General features: G+C 37.5%; 2 protein-coding genes across 8 annotated transcripts in view; both read left to right on the top strand.

Moving 5' to 3' along the window:
* Window positions 1-9,589: 9,589 nt before the first annotated feature.
* On the top strand, window positions 9,590-14,477 carry LOC128202099 (uncharacterized). Of its 2 annotated transcripts, none has more exons than XM_052901188.1 (2): window positions 9,590-9,817; window positions 14,188-14,477. In XM_052901188.1, exon 2 carries the CDS (start codon window positions 14,262-14,264, stop codon window positions 14,475-14,477), a length of 216 nt encoding a protein of 71 aa, XP_052757148.1. In that variant the 5' UTR covers window positions 9,590-9,817; window positions 14,188-14,261. The 2 variants fall into 2 exon arrangements, with proteins under 2 accessions (XP_052757148.1, XP_052757149.1); XM_052901189.1 differs by lacking the exon at window positions 9,590-9,817 and adding an exon at window positions 12,294-12,317.
* Window positions 14,478-14,566: 89 nt separating this feature from the next.
* Window positions 14,567-21,912, top strand: part of LOC113514067 (transcription factor CP2) — a 61,228-nt gene continuing 53,882 nt past the window's right edge. For 2 of the 6 annotated variants that reach the window (XM_052901183.1, XM_052901182.1), the window contains exon 1: window positions 14,567-14,798. In XM_052901183.1, the coding sequence (XP_052757143.1) occupies window positions 14,567-14,798 (232 nt within the window). Of the gene's footprint in view, window positions 14,799-17,653; window positions 17,800-21,912 lie in introns of those variants that run through there. The other 4 variants (XM_052901187.1, XM_052901184.1, XM_052901186.1 and 1 more) reach the window with 2 other exon arrangements.

Below are 21,912 nucleotides of genomic sequence, written 5' to 3'. Positions count from 1 at the left end.
CTTGTTGTTTGCTTTTGCCCTCACCTAATATTATTCAAAAGGGGGAAAGGGATTTTAAGTTTTAGAATCCAATTTCTAGTATATGGAAACTATCATGGTTAATTCCTGATGAATTCATCATGGTGGGCTAACTGGGCTAAATTTCGGAAAATATTTCATGGTAGACCCTCTGTTTTTCTGCTCAACACCGAATTAATTTGGTCGAATACATAGCTCTGAGAATCCCATTTCTAGCAATATACCCAACGAGGTCGACCTCCTCGCGGTTCCCCCTGGAAACTATCATGGTTAATTCCTGATGAATTCATCATGATGGACTAACTGGCCTGTTTACATTCTCATCCATCATCCTTCACTGGTGCTCCGCCAGCGTATCCCGTTAGCGCAGGCGGGGTTACCATAACATCAAAAAAAAATCAAAATCTATTCTAATTACAAAATGACACGATTGAATAAGTTGTTTAGCTATGTGTGTAAAAATATACCGAAAAATATATAAGATACCGAATTCAAATTGTTAAATATGACTATATTTAAAAAAAGAATGAATATACACTTGGCTGAATATAAATAGTTTTTATCAAAGATTAATTAAAAAAGAAAATTTGACGAATATCTTAACTTTGTACTGCGTTTAAGCAAAACAAAATTACAACCGAAATGGGAACCTCCTTTGTTCTTGGTTGCTTGAAAATGTGTTTTGTAATTTGTCTTGATTTATCTCTTCAACCTATTTTAAAAAGACTCCTTTTTGTTCTCATTTCGGTTGTATGTTATTTGTTTATTACGTCATAACTCCGTCAGTTGTAAACGGATTTGGATAATTCTGTTTTTATCTGAACGGATGTACAGATTGATCCCACAGAAATTTTATCAAAATTGGTTCAGTAATTTATAAATCAAAATAACTTGGTCTTGCTACAATTGAAGTCTGTTTTTTTTATGGCACACATTTTATTTATTTTGAAATCGTTTAAAAATACATACGAAGCAGGAATCTCCTTTTGTAAGTCGGTTAAAAAACTGTAACAACATGGCTACGTTATAATAGAATCAATCTATCTGTTTCCAATTGTAAGCCCCTCCTTGAAATTCGACTGAACGCTGCAATTCGGACTCATAACTGTTTGGAGTGTTGCTTGTGCCTCTGTTATTTTTTCTTTTTTTATATTTAAATATAGAATTGTTCAAAATGGGTGTTTTGAAGTTTATTCGCGCGTTTGACGCCTTTTGGTGAGATTATTTATTTATTTCTGAAATTTATAGATATAAATAAAAATCAATTACTAAATATATATATTTCAGAATGGCCGCAACTATTTGGCAAATTTTTTTTATTGTGATCTTTGAAAAATCATGTGAAAGTGAAAATTTTAAAATATAGGAAAGATTTGGCCCATTTTCTTAGTATACACGTACGAAGTCGGTGACTGTAACTAGTATGTAATAATACTTTCAACGAACTTAAAAATGTTTTCAACTGTCTTTTTTGTGGACAACTGAGATGTAATACGTAAGCTAGTTATGAACCGATTTCAATTATTCTTTTTAATCGTAATAGTATAGATCGGTGTTTTTCAAAGTGTGAGTCGCGAGTCCTTGTGGGGGGGGGGGGAGTTCTGAGCTTCTCTACAAGGGGGTCGCGGAAGGTTATGTAATAAATAAAAAAAAAAAGAATTGCCTACAGAACACTGCAAAATTCCCGCCAATTCCGGTTCGAACTGATTCCTTCCTTATAAATCTTCACTGAACGCTGTCGACTGTGCGCACTGGAAGGATAGTCCTCGTTGGGACGCAATAAAGTTCATGTTACATTGACAAGCGCCCAATTAGCTGAGCAATTGTGAAACGACAGCTTCCCTTCACGTGATTGTTCAGCGAATTGCTTGATGGCTACGAAGCCATGTTTCTTGATACGAGAGCACAAGCGTTTAAATGTTTGAATCAAAAATGTATGTTTTTTTTTGCAATGGATGAGTTTGATTATAATAAATAAATGAATTAATTGCCCAAATAAGAGGAAACTTTTAGATAAAATAGATTAAAGATTGTGTCTCACAAAAAAAACCAACTTCAATTGTGATAAAACCAGTTATTTTGATATAAAAACTAAACTACTACAATGATTTTGATGTAATTCTTATAGGATCAATCTGTAAGTATATGCTTTCAGATAAAAAAAGAATTTTCCAAATCGGTTTACTACTGACGGAGTTATGAGGTGACAAACATAAAAGAAGGGGGGAAAGGGATTGTTAGTGATGGAGACTGAGAGTCCCATTGCTGGCAATATGCCCAACCAGGTCGACCTTCTCGCGGTTCCCCCTGGAAGCTATCATGGTTAATTCCTGATGAATTCATCATGATGGGTTAACTGGCCTGTTTTCATTCTCATCTGTCACCCTTCGCTGGTGCTCCGCCGGCGTATCCCGTTGGCGCGGGCGGGGCTACCATGCCATTTTCACCCATCAAAAAAAAAAAGAAAAAATACAACCGAAATGAGAGAACCTCCTTTTTTTGAAATCGGTTGAAAAAATAGACTAAAATCATGGACGTATCATTAAGGTCATTTGAAGACTCATTGTCTTGCGTACTTCTTAATTAGTCCGCGTGGGGGGAAGGGATTGTTAGTAATGGGGGGAGGATGATAGATGAGAATGAATAGGCAGGCCACTAGGCTACATTAATGAATATACTTGAAATTCAGCACGACGGTTTCCAAAAGGTCCTCTCTGGAAATACGCGGAGGTCGACCAGACAGGCTTTAGGCAGTAGGACTGGTAGTCCGCATTACTAACACTCCCTTTCCCCTCCTATAGGCGACAGTCAACTTGTTTGCTATACTAAGAACCATAAAAGTACCAGTAATTCCTCACTGGACCCACCAGCGTATACCAATATCAAAGGCTGGGTCACCATTCTATTTTTAATTTCAAATATATCTCATAAAACTATGGTTATATTAACTTTTTGTTTTTATTACAGACCAAAGAGATCATTTGAGTGTCGTCGACGGAACTCACAGAAGTCTGTCAAGAAGAGAGAAGACGAAGAAGAGACAAACGTATCCCACCAGTACCGTCTCGAAGCTTTAATGGAAATTATCAGTATTGGTATATGCGAAATAAAACTGGTGTTTGCAGACCAAGAGTTGGGGAATACTGAGACTGGGTGCTTGTAGCGGTTTGGGGGTAGACGGTTAATGGTGAGTCATTTTTTTATGCATAGTACGGCGAACTGACGGTCCATCTGATGGAAACTGGTAATCGTCGCCTATAGACATGTGATACCGATCCGATATCTATATATTGGGGATCCAATTAGTAGAGTTTACGTACCAGATATATTGTAGACATAAAAATGGTGAACACGAGACCGCGTGAATGTGGCCGATTTACACTTTGAAATATTAAATTCCAAGTAAATATGTTCAGCCCATGCTACAACGTTGTCGATATCCCGCTGTAGAGCTTCACAGTCTTCCATGGTTCCGATAGCCATGAATAGCTTCGCATCGTCAGCAAACATGAGACACTGAGCAGTGTTAACAACATCTGGCAAGTCATTGATCATAATTAGGAACTGCAATGGACCCCGAGTTCTACCCTGATTTACTCGGGAGCCGGTAACATAGGATTCAGGTCTTGGGTTTATTTATAAATTTCTGCCGTTTTTACGGAGCGGAAGAAACTCCTTGTAACGAAGCAATATCTACTTGTTTTTTTTATATTTATCATCGTCATATCAGCCGCCTACTCTCCACTTCATACGGACATAGGTCTCTCCCATAAGGGAGGTTTTGCAGCAGCTGTCACGCTTGACAAGCAGGTTGCTAACCGCAGTTAACCTTTGCTAATGTTTAAAGATACAAGCTCCTGCCCATTTCTCGGCTATTAAGTTCCCTTAATTTCCTCTATCGACACCATAACCATGGGTAAAATGGATACCGACCCGATATCTATATATTGGGTTGCTTTGGACACTGATGGCGGATAAAAGGTCATCGCCCATATCGATCGGATATCTTTTTTTTATAACACAGGGGACAAACGAGCATGCGGCGCACCTGATGATAAGTGACTACCGCCGCCCATGGTCACCCATAACACCAACGGCATTGCAGGTGTGCTGCCGGCCTTTTAAAAAAGAATATACTCTTTTCTTGAAGGTTATGTTGTCGTATCGGTTCGGAAATACTGCTGTTGGAAGTTGATTCCAAAGAGTGATTGTGCGTGGGAGAAAGTGCCTTGAAAAACGCACGGTGGAGGACCGCCACACGTCCGGATGACTTTTAATTTTTTTTTATGGAAAATAGGCTTTTAACATATTCATTATTGGCCTAGTATATAGATTTATTATATTATTATTATTTCAGCCGTTAACTGTCCACTGCTGGACATAAGCCTCCCCCATAAGTGGAGTTTTGCCAGTAGTTGTTACGCTTGGCAGGCGGATTGGCAACCGCAGTTAGGTTTTTAAATTTGTTTTAAGAGAAACGCTGCTGCCCATCCCTCGCCCTCCCTTAGTCGCCTCTTACGACACCCTTACAGTATATAGACATTGTGACTAAAACATTTATATATTGTTATTACCCACCTCTAACACCCGGCGAGAAATAGATTGTTAGTAACGAAGTCTATCTGATCCATTGCTAGCAATACACCCTATCACAGGTCGACCTCTACGCGGTTCCCCTTGGAAATCATCATGATTAATTCTAGTGGAATTTGTCACGATGGGCTAACTGACCTGTTTACTCTTCACCTATCATCCCTCACTGGTGCCTCGTCAGCGTATACCGATAGCGCCGGCGGAGGGTACCATTCCATTATCACCCTTAAAAAAACCCTAGCACCAACAGGAAAGGAAGGGGTGGCCCATTGTTATCTGGGATCAAACGCACTTATTTTTTGTTGTACATGGTGTACAAGACGTGTTTTTTTTTTCTCTATTTTACTTGGAATTAAAAAAGTGATTCACACACTTCGAGATAGCGGATCTCGACTCCGTCACTGGAATTTGCCACACGCGAATCGTCTGAAGGCACCAATAAATATCAATTAGAATGTTGCTCTCGCTGACACGAGCTTATTAGAACTATTATCTTTAATTACGACCATGTTTTTTGTCATCGTACCAAGATCAAGTCCTCGATCTTTATTTTTTTTTCATGCAACTTAGAATGGCAAACAAGCTAACGGACCACCTGATGGAAAGTGGTAAACGTCGCCTATAGACATGAGCAGTGCCATGGACATAACAGAGTAATCTGTTTTGACCATGATACCCCCCCATGCGTTGCCATTCCTGAGGACTCAGGTGTATTCCTCTGTACCATGTAAATTCACTGTCATATCCCACCCTTCATACCGAAACACAGCCATGCAAACACAACTGCTTCACGGTAGAAACATGAATAGGACAGAGGTACCCAAGCAATCAACTTTTGTACAAAGTCTCCCTCTGGTGACTAATAGTAGAAGAATAAAATAGACCACAAATCTAAATGGTGTATAAAGATGAAACATACACCAGATTTTAAATTATACCTTCAGGAATACAACTGTGAGAACCGTATCCGATTTGGTGTAGGCGTTTTTACGTGATGCCAAAACAAATATGCAGCCAGTTAAAATTTCTAAAAATTACTGTTCTGTCATCTCTTTGTATTATCACAGATAATATAGCTGCCTCTATTCTGTACGCTCAAACTCTTACTAGCTTCAAAACCTCTGTTAAATCGTATTACTTCTCCCTTTAGTTGTGTTATATATTCAATTTTTTTTTTTTCTGGGTATTATTTAGTTTATCTTTAATTGTACGGTTATTACCCTTATACATTCTACAGTTTTCTTTCAGCTTCTCAAAGGTTGACTGTAAGAGATCCCTTTATGGGATAAGTCCGCCATTGTATACTAAATCATTTACTAGTATTTAATCTGACTTATGTACAATAAAGATTTTTACAACAACAACAACTATTTTTCAGTATTCTCTCTTCGTTTTCCATCGTCATTTTCTTTTGTTGTATCTGTGCATGTGTATGTTTATGTGTATATATAATATATGTATGTATGTGTATATATATGTGTATCTATGTGTGTATGTGTATGTATGTATGTATGTATATATGTTTGTATATGATAATATTTTTATAATAGTGCGCCACCTACCCTTTGTCTTTTTCTCAATGTCCTCTATATGCTATACACTGGCGGCACATCAATAACGGATGATAGGTGAAGGTGGAAGCCTGACTTGACAAATTCTACAATATTTATTTATTTAAAACTGTATTGTACACACCAATCATACGTAAATGTATGACAGAAATAATCAAATGTACACAGGCGAGTTTAACTCTTTAGAATTTAAGAGATTTCTTCCAGCAAATACTTAGTACAATACTTAGCCAAGAGGATTTCTAGGGAAAATCGCATGGATGTCGACCTGTATTGCTAAGAGAGGTTGTAATTCTTTTTATGGATGATAATGGAATGATAACCCCGCCTGTACTAACGGTATACGACGGCAGAGCACCAGTGAGGGATGATTGGTGAGGAAGAATAGATAGGTCAGTTCAAAAGGCCGGCAGCATACTTGAAATGCCGTTGGTGTTGTGGGCGATCATAGGCGGCGGTAGTCGCTTACCATCAGGTGAGCCGCATGCTCGTTTGCCCTCTGTGTTGTAAAAAAAGTTAGCCCATCGTGACGAATTCAACAATAAATTAGTCATGTTAGTATCCAGAAAGCGGTTTCTCCTGGAAACTACCATGACTATATACGTGACGTGGAGGTCGACCTGATAGGGATAGATAGTATATTTTTTTTTAATGGACGATAATTTAATGTTAATAAATTAGTCATGGTAGTTTCCAAAGGGAACCGCGTGGAGGTCGACCTGATAGGGTGTATTGATAGCTGATAGCTATGGGGACTAACCGCCCCATTACTATTCAATACTAACTCCCAGAAGTTGTACTTGCCATCTTAGTCTAAGACAGCCATGCAAGCACAGCTGCTTGGCGGTGGAAACACTAGTGGGACAGAGGTACCCATGCTGATAGCGTGTACAAATACTTGCTCTAGTATATTATTGTATCTCCATCCGTCTTATTCACACACATGTGAGTAGATTCCACAACTGCGTACATTTTGCGTGTCCATCTTTAGGGTTTTGCAGCGAAACGGCCTAACCGGAACCCTTGTTACTCCATATAGAACGGTGTTTCCCAACGTGGGGCCTACGCCCCACAGGAGGACAATTTGATAGTTAGGGGGAGGGGATTAAAAAATGGACTCGAAGCGATTTTAACCCTCTTTCTCCGGCCCATTTAAATGCAATGCTACGAGTAGATATTGGTGCCAAATTTAACAAAAAAAGTAAATTAACAAAAGCACTGTAAATATTTATTAGGTATAATTTCGTTTGACGTTACCAAAATATCAACTGGGCGATTAGAGTCGTCAAGTAAACTTTGTCGGGAAAAATTATGTATGGGGGCATAAAAGTTTTAGAAATGTTCAAGTGGGGCATGGCACAAACAAGGTTAGAAAACACTGCTGTAGACAATTGTAAAACAAATTTCACGATCCAAAAAATAATATTGGATTGAACAGAATTTTAACCCTTTACATTCCGTTTTCGCCGTTTTTGCTACATTAAAATGTTAACATTTAATGAACTGTATGTCACTATCGTACAACCCGCCATAAACTAAAATTTCATCCCAACCATCTGGACGAGTGGCGGTCCTCCACCGTGCGTTTTTCAAGACACTTTCTCCCACGCACAACCACTCTTTGGAATCAAGTTCCAGCAGCAGTATTACCGAACCGATACGACAACGTAACCTTCAAGAAAAGAGCATATTCCTTTTTAAAAGGCCGGCAGCACACCTGCAATGCCGCTGGTGTTGTGGGTGACCATGGGCGGCGGTAGTCACTTACTACCAGGTGAGCCGTATGCTCGTTTGCCCCCTGTGTTGTAAAAAAAAAATTCACATAATTTCAGGATCAAATCTTTTGTTTCTGCCTACCCTAATAAGACATAGGCGTGACAAATATGTATATACTCGTATCTTTTGCAGCTTAATATCTACTTTCAAGGGGTGTGGGAGGGGGTAGTAAATAGTGATTATATCAGCCCTTTAACAGTCCGCTGTTGAACATAAGCCTCCCCGGCCCCCTTAGGGGGGTTTTGTAGTAAGCAGTAATATGAATGAATGAATGAGTGAGTATACTTTATTTGCATTATACAATATAGGAAATAAGCAAGACAATTTCCAAACACAACGATACAGTTGTATAAGTACAGTGAGGCGGTCTTATTGCTGAGAGCAATCTTTTCAAGACAATATGCTCAGTAGCCTTATTTGTAGCGATATGCCTTATTATAAAATAGAGGAGTTTCTCAATTCGGTCGTATTTTCAACTAACTGTCTGTCTGTTACCACAGAACTCTGTGATTTATAAACCGATTTGGATAATTCTTTTTCAGACTGAAACGATCTTTCCAGAATGATTCCTAAAAAGAATTGTGACAAAATCCGTTCAGTAGTTATTAAATTAAATTTTTTTTTTTGGGACATAATATAGTTAGTAGTATATTCATTTATTTTAACATTTATTATATAAGTAGGTAGGTATTATATGTATTTATAGTGTATGTATTTATGTAATATTTTATTATATACTAGCGGCCCGTCCCGGCGTCGCACGGGTTGACATTTTTAACATTTTCCTTCACTGCTCTGCTCCTATTGATCGTAGCGTTATGAAAAGTATACTATAACCTGCCCAGGAGTATGAAGAATGATTGTACCAAGTTTCGTTAAAATCCGTCGAGTAGTTTTTGTTTCTATAACGAACATACAGAGAGACAGACAAAAATTTTACTAATTGCATTTTTGGCATCAGTATCGATCACTAATCACCCGCTGATAGTTATTTTGGAAATATATTTCATGTACAGAATTGACCTCTCTACAGATTTATTATAAGTATAGATATTTTAATATTTTATTTAACTGTATATTTGTTTATGTATTAATAGTTGTAGCACTTCAGTTGCCCGCTAACGAAATGCTTTCTCACTGTATCGGGTCGACTGGAAGAGATCTCTGTCAGAGATAAGTCCACCCTTGCTCACAACATTTATAAATACATTATTTTATATGTAACTTACAAGTGCAATAAAGTATATGTATTATTCTCAATTTCGTGTATAATATAGTATATATCATATATGTGTAAGTATATTTGTTATTCATATATATTTATTCGTTTATATATGTAATTTTAGTATGTATGTACTCGTATATCAATAATTAGTAGTACCGCATTCGAGTATTCTGACACTTGCCTATGATTGACTGGGAGAGAATGCTTTTAGCATTAAGTCCGCCATGTACACAAATTTGTACTAATGAATAAATAAATAAAATATATACATATATAGTAGTTTGCGCGGAACCCACCCATCCCCAGCCGTACCCAGAGTCACCATGACCCGTCGCTCATGTGACCCTACCACAAGTGGTCTCAATTCGCCCATCCTTATTCTATTGGCCAGCGAATTAAATACATTGGCCATCTCCAGACCAATTGAGCGTGTACACCACAAGAGTGCCGTGTTTTTGTCTTGCCGGACGGACGGACTGCAAGATGGTCGATTAATTAATATATTTGTATATTGTAAAAAATGGCATACCGACGTTTACCGAAGCGGGATTTTGCCAATACGGCCTAACTTTCACGATTACCAAGCGATCATTGTAGTGTTGTGTTGTGTTGTTTGGAAGGTGCGGTGTGTAAGGTGAGATACATTTTGTTTACAACACAGCGGGCAGGGGGGAAAGGGATTATTAGTAATGGGGGGTCTAATTAAGGGGGACGCTGCTGCCCATTTCTCGACCAATAAGTTCCCTAAGTCGCCTCACCCACGGGAATGGAAGGGATGGCCCATTCTATGTCGGGACCACACGGTGAGCATACATACATTTGCAATGTATGAGGGAAAAGAGGTTATTAGCAATGGAGTTTGACAGCCCCATTGCTAGCAATATACCCTATTAAGTCGACCTCCACGCGGTTCACCCTGGAAACCATCGTGAACAATTCTTGTTGAATTCGTCACGATGAGCTAACTGACCTGCTTCATCCTCACCTGTCATCCTTCACTGGTGTCCCGCCGGTGTATACCGATAGCGCGGGCGGGGTTACCATTCCGTTATCACCCATTAAAAAAAAACAAGGGGGCAAACGAGCATGCGGCCCACCTGATGCTAAGTAACTACCGCTGCCCATGATGTGCGACATATTCTATTAGAGTGTCGTATAAACACGAAGGAATTCATGCGCCACTTTAACTTGAATAAATTTAATGTTGTCCTCAGTCAGCTAGTCCTCAGGAATGGCAACGCATGGGGCGTATCATGGGCGAAACAGTATACTCTATTATGTCCATGGTACTGCTAATGTCTATAGGCGACAGTTACCACTTTCCATCAGGTGGGCCGTCAGCTTGTTTGCCATTCTAAGTTGTATAAAAAAAATTCAATCTATACTAGCTCTATCTATATTTTTATTTATATTTATATATCTATATTCTGGTTCACTAAACCAGAAATTTTTGAATATAATAGTTGATAGATAGTATATATATATATATATATATATATATATATATATATATATATATATATATATATATATATATATATATATTTTTTTTTTTTTTTTTTTTAATGGACTATAAAGGTATGGTAGCCCCGCCTGCGCTAACGGGATAAGCTGGCGGAGCACCAGTGAAGGGTGATAGATGAGAATGAAAACAGACTAGTTAGCCCATCATGATGAATTCATCAGGAATTAACCATACTAGTTTCCAGGGAGAACCGCGAGGATGTCGACCTGGTTGGGTATATTGCTAGCAATGGGATTCTCAGTCTCCATTACTAACAATCCCTCTCCCCCATACCGCTATGTATGAGGCATATTACCAAATTAATTCGGTGTCGGTGAGCAGAAAAACAGAGGGTCCTACCATGAAATATTTTCCGAAATTTCGGGTCCGAACGAAACATTATATATACAGTTAAAAAAAAATTAAAAGATACTAAAATATCGTTCCTTTGGACTTTTATGGTAACATTTATGACTTCGTCGATTTCATTGTGAACAAAAACACGAAAATGAATCCGAAAATTCGGAATTTCATTGCATGGTAGACCCCCAGGTAGGCGGGGCACCAGTGAGGAATGATACGTGAGAATGAAAAGGCAGGTCAGTTAGCCCATCGTCACAGATTCCACTAGAATTAATCATGGTGTTTTCCAGAGGGGACCGCGTGGAGGTCGACCTGATGGAGTGTATTGCTAGCAATGGGTCAGTCAGACCCCAGTACGAATAATTCCTCCCCATATGCAGTTTTTACAGTTGTATCCTTGAAGGTCTAACTTAAAATCTGGTGTACGATTGATTGCTTATCTAATTCTAAAACTCACGTGTACAAAAGTATGGGCAGCAGCTAGTACTTACAAAGTACCTATATTAAGCATTCCATTAGCGTGTAAGGCAACGTGTTCTTCTTATGGAATGATTTTCTTAAACAAATATTAGAGACGAGCCATAGAGTAAAAATTAAACAGACTTGAGATATTTGATATCATATACTACCTATATGCATGTGTCTTCACTGAGGACTTTGTAATTCTAATACAAAATGTTATTATTTTATTTATATCTCATCTCATTCTAGTTTTTTTTAAGTCTTTTATTTATTTATTTATTAAACACAAGAAATTTACAATGTGAGTACATTGGTTCCCGTACTAGGCAAACCTGTATCGCAGGAGTACATAACATATGTTTACTAATACATTTTGGTTTTTCATTAGACGTGAATGAAATATTTTTAATGTGTCTTTATATTCGGAATTAGCGCCCACATCGCGTAACATACACACAAAAATTATCAAATTAAGAAACACCTTTTCAAATTCGCTTAAAATCTATCTCTAAATGTCAAAAAATATGTCTTTAATTTATTTTACATTTTTTCTTTTTAAGTTTTAATATTTGCATGTCTAATTATGGCGAAATATGAGGACTTATTGTAACATCTATACACTTACCATGTTTCTTGTAAATAAATAAAATAAATAAATAAAACAGATGTACCCTCTGTAAAATAATGTATGACCACACGGCATATACGGTGTATCCAGTGACAGTGTCGAGTTACTACACTAGTCCGTCCTAAATGCGATCTAGTTCAATCGTCGGCACGTCATTAAGCGATTGTGGTCAATACTGTAAGTAGTTACACATCTATTGTTCGTTAAATTGATGTAGGTGCGTTCCCTTACAAGGTTATGGGTAAATTGTGTCGCAGTTCCCCGTCTGCCTACTATGTCTCATCTTTTATTCTTTTGTTTCAATTTAAAGGTGAGTTTGGGCCATGATCGCCAGCATCTATATACATTTATCAGAGGGAGACTTTGTACAAAAATCGATTGCTTAGGTACCTCTGTCCCATTCGTGTTTCAACCGTGAAGCAGTTGTGTTTGCATGGCTGTGTTTCGATTTGAAGGGTGGGATATGGCGTGAATTTACTGGGTACAGAGGAATAACACCTTAGTCCTCAGGAGTGGCAACGCATGCAGGGTATCATGGGCGAAACAGTATACTCTGTTATGTCCATGGTACTGCTCATGTCTATAGGCGACGGTTACCATTTTCCATCAGGTGGGCCGTCAGTTTGTTTGCCATTCTAAGTTGTATTAAAAAAAATTTAATATTAAGATTGTGTTTAAAAAAAAAGTGTTTAATATTTTATTAATTTAAAAATATAATAATAATTTGTACGTATTATGTAATTAATAAAGAAAAAAATATAATTAAACATAAATTAAAATAGCAATGACTGTAAACTATGGGTATGTACCTGAAAATAAAAAGATTTACTATTATTATTTTTAATCATGGCAAACTCAGATAATTTAATTTAAAAACTAAAGTATAAATCGATTTTAATAAAATGTCTATAATACTTGTTTGTTAGTTCATCTTTTCAGATAAAGAATTTTCCAAATTGTTTTATAATTGATGTGGTTATGAGGTAACAAATTAATTAAAAAAAAAATTAATTAATTAAGACCATTATTTTTTTAAGTTTATTGAAAATCTGGTGTACGTTTTATATTATACTAGTGGTCGCCAAGTGACCGAAATATGGCCTTAACATATCTATACTTATAATAAATCTGTAGAGAGGTCAATTCTGTACATGAAATATATTTACAAAATAACTATCAGCGGGTGATTAGTGATCGATACTGATACCAAAAATGCAATCAGTAAAATTTTTGTCTGTCTGTCTGTATGTTCGTTATAGAAACAAAAACCACTCGACGGATTTTAACGAAACTTGGTACACTTATTTTTCATACTCCTGGGCAGGTTATAGTATACTTTTCATCACGCTACGATCAATAGGAGCAGAGCAGTGAAGGGAAATGTTAAAAATGTCGACGGGACGGGCCGCTAGTTTAATAAACAGAATGAGAGTTTACGCATTAAAAAGATGCAGAATTTATAAGACAAAATAAATATAGAAGTTATAAAGGAATCACTCATAACTATTTATCATGTAAAATTGTATGAAAAAGTTGACACGCTTTTCTCGAAGCATTTGTATGGAGACACTCTATGTATATAGTCTAAGCCAAGCACCATACAAGTCCGAACGGAGTATAACTGCAATAGACAGGGACGGAAGAACTCTGTCGTATCTTATACAACGCGTGTAACTCAATAGCAGGTGTCAATGTCACATTCTTGACTTTGTCACAGTATAATAATCACTTAATATAAAACAATCACATTAATATAATAATTAAGAATCCAAAAAAACAAACAAACAATTGTGACTAAACTAGTTATTTTGATTAAAAAACTAAACTACTGTACCTATTTTGGTAAGATTTCTATGGGATCCATTAGCAGCAGCATCCCTCTAAAGACATCTCTAACTAACTAAGCCTAACTGCAGTTGCCAACTCGCCTGCCAAGCGTGGCAATTACTGACAAATCCCCTCTAGGGGGAGGCCTATGTTCAGGTGGCGGACAGTTGACGGCTGAATAAATCAAAAACTCTTCTCATCTTCATCTCTATCTTTCTAGGAGCCGTAGTACCGCCGCCCGCTCGGAGTCAGCCAGGCGACGTGATTCGTGTCCGGCAGAACCGCTGATACCCCATGGAGACCCTCGCCAACCGTCACCCAACACATTTGATCGGCAGCCGCTCCACGAACAAGAGTTTCCCGGGCCCAGAACCCCATATACAGTATCACATCTGTCGCTGCAGTAGCAACATGCTTCTGAAAATTGAGAACACACTACTCCAGAGCCATCGTCAAAGAGAAACCACTGGGATCAAGAAATTGTACAATTCCTTCTTCGTCCTCTTCTAACGTGCTCGTTGTGGAACTAGTTAAATCATTTCATAATCATTTCATCAATCATTAAGTGACTTTCTTTGTGACTACGCTATGGGGGTGTAATGGAATTTCACGAAAAGGACTTTTGTATTATGCATGAGGGACGCAAAGAGGAGTTCGGTTGGGAGTCGTCTGTGAGGTTCGCGGTGATCGGACGGGAGGAGGAGTTCGGGATGTATCTGGAGGAGCAGCGCGAGGGGAGGAAGAGGAAGTGGCAGGAAGGGGGCAAGATGATGAGGCGGGACGATAGTGAGGAGAAAGAGCAGAGGAAGGTGCCACCGAAAAAGATAATGGGTAAGTTGCATTTAACAGATTTATTTATTCCAATGCGTTCGTGTACATTTTTTTTTTATTTCGCTGAGGTGGCGAACAAGCATATGGCCCACCTGATGGTAGGCGTTTACCGTAGCCTATGAACGCCTGCAATACCAGGGGCATTACACGCACATTGCCGACCCTTGAAGGAACCTCTTTATCTCTTTGTTTGAAGAACCTAATGCTGTAGTTATGATTACAGTTGAATCTCGATTATTCGAACATCGATTATCCGAATATTCGATTATCCGGACTTATTCTTCACAGCTCTAACCCCTCCCCCCTCCCGGAAGATAAGAACTAGTAAGGATTAAAACATGTCACCTGACAGCAACAATACATAACGCCTCGATTGCCTTTATCACCACTTATCACACTGTCGTGTAAGAATCACAGCTGAACTGAACTATAAACTGGTTCATTAGACGCCTATTGATACCAATCGTCCAATGAACGCGATGGCACACAGATTATAAACATAACAGAGGGGGCAAGCGATTTATGGTTGTATTGTTTTTGCCTATTACCTAAGCAGGAAAAGACTAATTTGCAATTGGACGTTTTGGGTCGTAGTAAAGTTTGTACTTACTGTCTACATCTAGGGTAGTTTATGTCTATAAAGTATTTTGTAGTTTCTGTACGACATAAGTCATGTTGCCATGTTGTATGTACTAATGTAACTACTAACTCATCAAAAATATAAAATGTAAAAAATATTGCCAAGTCTCGCAACACAGTTCTTGTACTACAAAAAGTTTTGATATCATAAGATCAATTATTAGAGATTACATAAGTAAAACCGAGTCGGTTATTTTAGTTAATGTCCATGAAGGCGACTATTATCAACAACTTTGTTATAAATTGTTAACTAATCAATTACCTACCAACATTTGTGGTACATTTGATTTTGAGGTACTGATCTCTTTATATGTCATCTGACGAAATTCACAAAGGCTGGAATGTTTACTATTTGATATTGTTAAATCTAACCATTGTTGTTTGTTGTACTATGTCGAATTGGGATGTATCTAGGGACATAGAAAAAAAGGAAATAAACCTAGTAAATTTATAGTGACCGTATCAATATTAGATATCTTTATTTCCATATAAGTCATTATAGACTTGGCAATTGCATAGCAACATATTCTACTAAGAAAATACTTCAATCTTAAGTGCAGTGTTTAGATTTACTTAATAATTGAAACAGTAGATTTTGTATTGGACTATTCTTTTATAATTATGATGTTAACAGAGATAATATACACGTAATATGAATACTATACTATGTACTGGTGCTGGTATTATGACTTATTTATGCAAATTCATTATATTAAATATATTACCACTACCATAAAAAACGGACTGCAGTTGTGGCAAAACTAGTTATTTTGGTTTAAAAATTCAACTACAGAACCGAGTTTGATAAAATTTCTGTGACTTTATCTTTTCATATAAAAAAGAATTTTCCAAATCGATGTATGGGGCAACAAACAAAAAAAACTGAATTTAGAACATCCTTCTTATTGAAGTCGGTTAAAAATCAGCAAACTTTAGTTGTGTCATAATTAGTTATTTTGATCTAAAAACAAAACTACTGGACTGATTTTGATATAGTTTCTGTGGGACCAATCTGTAAGTATATCCTTTCAAATAAAAAAAAATATTTTTCCAAATCGGTTTATAATTGACGGAGTTATGAGGTGACAAACGTAAAACGATCCATTTTAGTACATCCTTCTTTTTGAAGTCGGTTTTAATTTACATGTACTTTGTTCCACTGACTTTATTAAAAACGTTTCAATTATGTGTTACGCCTGAGGAAGACGTTACGAAACCGGTCGCGTGTATAAATAAATTAAAAACATGATTATATATAAATAATATTATGTTATTAATGATTATGTGCCACTTGTTGTCTTCAAATTTTAATATAATATATATGTAAATAATGTTTATGGTGGACACAATTGTGTGTTGATATGTCTGTCCATTATTGTGATGCGTTTTTAAGTGAATTCTAAAAATGGTCTCTGGGAAGAGAGAAACGGTAACCCTGCCAGCGTATACAAGGCATAGCGCAGGCGGGCACCAGTAAGGGATGATAGGTGATGACAAAAGTAGGTCAGTTAACCCATCGCGATTAATTGTTGCCAGGGGAAACCACGTGGAGATCGATTTGATTGTATATATTCGAATATATTTGTATATATTCGAGGGTATATTGCTAGTAAGGGAGCTGTTAGACCTTATTAATAATTCCTTAATAATTGCATTAAAAAAATTGCGTATTAAAGATAAAAAAGATACGTTGTATACTCTCAGATATGGGGGAAAGGGATTGTTCTACCTCTCATCTCTTTTCCTGGAGCCTCGCCAGCGTATATCGATACCGCAGGCGGGGTTACCTGTCCATTTTCATCAATAAAAATATTCTTATACGTATTTTTACACATAGTTAAAAACTCTTGTTCTTGGACAGCAGGCAATTCAGAGATGAGCATATCTCATCCGGCTCTTTTTTACTTTACAACACGGCGCAAACGAGCATGCGGCTCATCTGATGGTAAGTGACTACCGCCGTCCATGAACACCCACAACACCAAAGGCATTGCAGGTGTACTGCCGGCATTTTAAAAAGAAATATGCTTTTTCTTGAAGGTTACGATGTCGTATCAGTTCGTAAATACTCCTCTAAATAGGCCTATGATAACGTTGCAACAAAGACGACTTATCAGAGACAGGTAATTTAGGCAGAAAACTAAACCCAACTCGCCCGTCTGCGCCCATAATCTTATCCGCTCATTGATAATGAAGCGTCGAAATTACGAATTGTCATAACAAACAGTCTACCACGTCTCCGCGGTACGTTCCGACGCGAATTCCGTCGCGGAATACGCACGTGATATGTGTGAATGTGTGTGAAAGTGAACACCAATACGTGACACAATATGTGATAACGTCGTATCTCCGTTTACAACCTGTAATAAGGCACTAATTTTTTTTTTCTTAAAACTATTTTGTATTTTATCGCCTTTAAGTTTAAAGGTTCTATTTGTACGGCCGCCATGTTGATTGTTTTCTTTTGTTTGGTACTATTGGATTGTTTTGTTTTTTTCGATTGGTATTCTTGTATGTATTTCGTACGTATGAAAGTAGGGAAACAAAAAAAAAAGACTACTTCTGGACGGCGTAATGAGATGAGACATACACCAGATTTTAAGTTAGACCTTCAGGAATACAACTGTGAAAACCGCATCCGATTAGGTGCAGTAATTTTTGTGTGATACCAGAACAAACACAGACAGGCAAATTTTAAAAATCATTGTTTTGTCTTCTATTGCTGTTATTAAGACCTGTCATATCATCATCATCATTAACTGTTCACTGCTGTTCAGCAGTGAATAGTTGATATGGATCTCTTTTGTAGGAGAGTATCAAAATTTTCTTAAATATCTTCCACACCAGAGGGAGACTTTGTACAAAAGTCGTTTGCTTGGGTACCTCTGTCCTATTCGTGTTTCTACCGTGAAGCAGTTGTGTTTGCATGGCTGTGTTTCGGTTTGAAGGGTGGGATATAGCATGAATTTACAGGGTACATAGGAAAAACACCTGAGTCCTCAGGAATGGCAACCCAAGGGGGGGTATCATGGGCGAAACAGTATACTCTATTATGTCCACGGTACTGCTCATGTCGTCAGCTTGTTTGCCATTCTGAGTTGCATAAAAAAAACACAGCGTCTAGTTACAATTTTATTATATCGATATAATTATATTATTGGGTAGGTATTTAACCATCTTATCTTACTAACATAACAAAATTTGTTACTATATGATGTTTTTTTTTTTAATGCATGATAATGGAATGGTAACCCCGCCTGCGCTTACTGTATACGCTGGCGGGGCACCAGTGAGGGATGATAGGTGAGGATGAAAGCAGGTCTGTTGGCCCATCGTGACGAATTCCACTAGAATTAACCAATTTTTAATAATAATAATAATAATAAACTCTTTATTGCGCACAGTAGAGATGTATACAAGGAGTGTTTATACGGAATGTGCATATATATTGTATTTTTTTCCAGGGGGTACCACGTGGAGGTCGACCTAATTTAATTTATTTATTTATTTCGAATTAGGCACACCAACAGTATACATATTATATGTACATAAATAACATTTTTTGTGTAGCACGCTGATATGCATACCTATAGCAGGCGTACACAACATTGACTACAGATTACATACATATAAATGTCATAATATAATAAATTAAATTTATAATTACATATTCTTTATTACAAAATTCAATTAGCAATGAGGCTGTCAAATTCCATTGCTAACAATCCTTTTCCCCCCATACAGAGACAGGTCAGTTAGCCCATCGTCATGAATACGTCTGTAGTTCAGCATGATGGTTTCCATGGACGATGTGGATGTCGCCTGACAGGCTATAGGATATCGCCTGATCCGCATTACTAACAGTCCCTTTGCTAGTGGTAAATAAGATAAAATATGAAAATACTAGCGGCCCGTCCCGGCTTCGCACGGGTGGACATTTTTACAACATTTTACATTTTTATCTGTACCTACCTAGCTACCTATTTCATAGATGTGCCCGCCCCCAGCTGCCCCTCTTCTGCACCGCTAAAATAGGCACGAATAACTTTCTATGAATTATTAAATTCGTAATATCTATTGAATACAATAGCCGATTCGAATATGTTTAAAAATATAAACACAAAGCAATAATTATCGCTGACAATTTGCTTTAATCGAAGCACGTCCAAAATGAAATGACCGCATGAATGACATAACAACATGCTTGTACTGTCGACACTGAGAAAAGTTTCAATTTGACAGTACAATCACCATCTTAAAAAAAAAGTTTGAATTTGACACAATAATCCCCATTAACAAAATGATTCGCCATTCATTGAATTCATTTGTTACAAAAAATGGGATAAATGAAGAACCGCTCGAGCGATTTTGTGCAAACTTCACATAAACCATCTACTAAATAGTCCGAACAAAGCCTAAACATTTGGTTTGGATAGGTGAGCCCGTTCTTGAGATATAAAATTTCAACGAAAAGTAGCATTAATTTTTATATATATATACATATATAAATGTTTTCACCAAGTGTGTCGCAGTGACCCAAATAGGCTACAGCTCAGTGATAGTTTTGCTTAAAAGCAAATAGTTTGAACTAAAATATATGGATATTACTATATATTTATTACCCACCCCTATTTCACACTCCTATTTTTGGCCAGTTGTATAAAAAGGCAACTTGCCTTTTTCAGGGTTCATATATTTATTTCCTTTTTACGCCTTTCTAAACGAAACGAAACAGTATGTACTCTGTTATGCCCACAGTACTGTTCATGTGTATAGGCGACGGTTTTTTTTTTTATGGGTGATAATGGAATGGTAACCCCCACCCGCGCTATCGGTAAACACCGGCGGGGCACCAGTGAAAGATGATAGGTGAGGATGAAGCAGGTCAGTTAGCCCATCGTGACGAATTCAACAAGAATTGTTCACGATGGTTTCCAGGAGGGACCACGTGGAGGTCGACCTGATAGGGCATATTGCTAGCAATAGGGCTGTCAAACTCCATTGCTAACAACCCCTTCAACAAAATTGTAAGTAGCTTTGACGTGGTCTAGTGTTTTGAGTAGTCATGCTCACTAAAATGTCCAGACTTGTGGCGGCGTGGTGGGCCGGGTCATTGGGCTCCCTAAAATATGGTCGAGCGCAGTGATGGCTGGCTCATCCGTCATACTCGTGAACGGGTGCTGCTTGTAGGGACTGGTCTGCTCTAATCACTATGACTGATTTCCTCTTATTAATTGTTTAACCAGTTGGTTATGTATTCAATATTTTTTTTTCTTTTTGAGTATTTAATTGAATTAGTGCTAATTGGTGGTTTGTATTCACACAATTAAACTTAAAAATGTAAAGTAATAATAAAATTATTTAAAAGAGCATCACGCAAGTTTCTTGCTCGTTCTTCTTGTGATGGGACAGCTTTCCGAACGAGCGGTAAATTAAAAAAAAATGTAATGACTTTTCAAAAGTGCTTCAATGTAAGTTTATTTGAATAAATGATTTCTATTCTTCTTCTTCTTCTATTCGCAATCTAAATTACAATATATTACTCACCCGTACTATACGGTTACTTTCATCGTGTAGCCGTTACGTGTGGAGCTCGCTTTATATCTTGTTTACTAGAATTACTTTGTGACGTAGCTAAATATGTTCTCATGGCGACTGGACAAATATTAGTGTAGCTAATTACCGAGACTCACTTAGAAGGGGAGAGCGCCACGATAGAAACGATAATGTTACACCCAAAAACTATTTTTAGTCAAAATGGAATTTCTTAACTCTATCTTCTATAAATCTACTAGTTCAATTGTACACATCCCACGGTTTCGACGTGCTCGCACTTTTTATGTTTATCGACGTCGTTATCCCGCGATATTTGTTTTGCTAGATTGATATTGTTTCTCAGAGTCTCGCTAGATGGATAAATATTCGTACTGCTGTTTGTTGTCAAAATGATGTCTTTTATTATCGTGGAAAAAAAATCAGTCGCGGTCAGAGGCTTAATTTAGCTCATCACCATCATATCAGCCGTTAACTATCCATACATACATATCTGTCACGTCTATCTCCCATTAGGGTAGGCAGAAACAATGGAACGCCAAATGCTTCTATTCAAACAGACCTCTTTCGCTTCCTGCACATTCATCAATCTTTTCATACCCGTTAACTGTACACTGTTGGACATAAGCCTCCCCCCCATATCAGTCGCTAACTATCCATACATACATACATACATATCTGTCACGCCTGTCTGCCATTAGGGTAGGCAGAAACAATGGAACGCCAAATGCTTCGATTCAAACAGACCTCTTTCGCTTCTTCCACATTCATCAATCTTTTCATACACGTTAAATGTACTCTGTTGGACATAAGCCTCCCCCACATATCAGTCGCTAACTATCCATACATACATACATACATATCTGTCACGCCTGTCTCCCATAAGGGTAGGCAGAAACAATGGAACGCCAAATGTTTCGAT

The sequence above is a fragment of the Galleria mellonella genome, unplaced genomic scaffold (genome assembly GCF_026898425.1).
Source record: "Galleria mellonella isolate WM207_F2 unplaced genomic scaffold, CSIRO_AGI_GalMel_v1 utg746, whole genome shotgun sequence".
NCBI lineage: Eukaryota > Metazoa > Arthropoda > Insecta > Lepidoptera > Pyralidae > Galleria > Galleria mellonella.
Note: the sequence above shows the minus strand (reverse complement) of the source record. Positions and strands in the feature narration are given on the sequence as shown.

What these genes read in the sequence shown, in the direction of transcription:
- LOC128202099 (XM_052901188.1), top strand. Translation starts at nt 14,262, where the DNA reads ATGGAGACCCTCGCCAACCGTCACCCAACACATTTGATCGGCAGCCGC.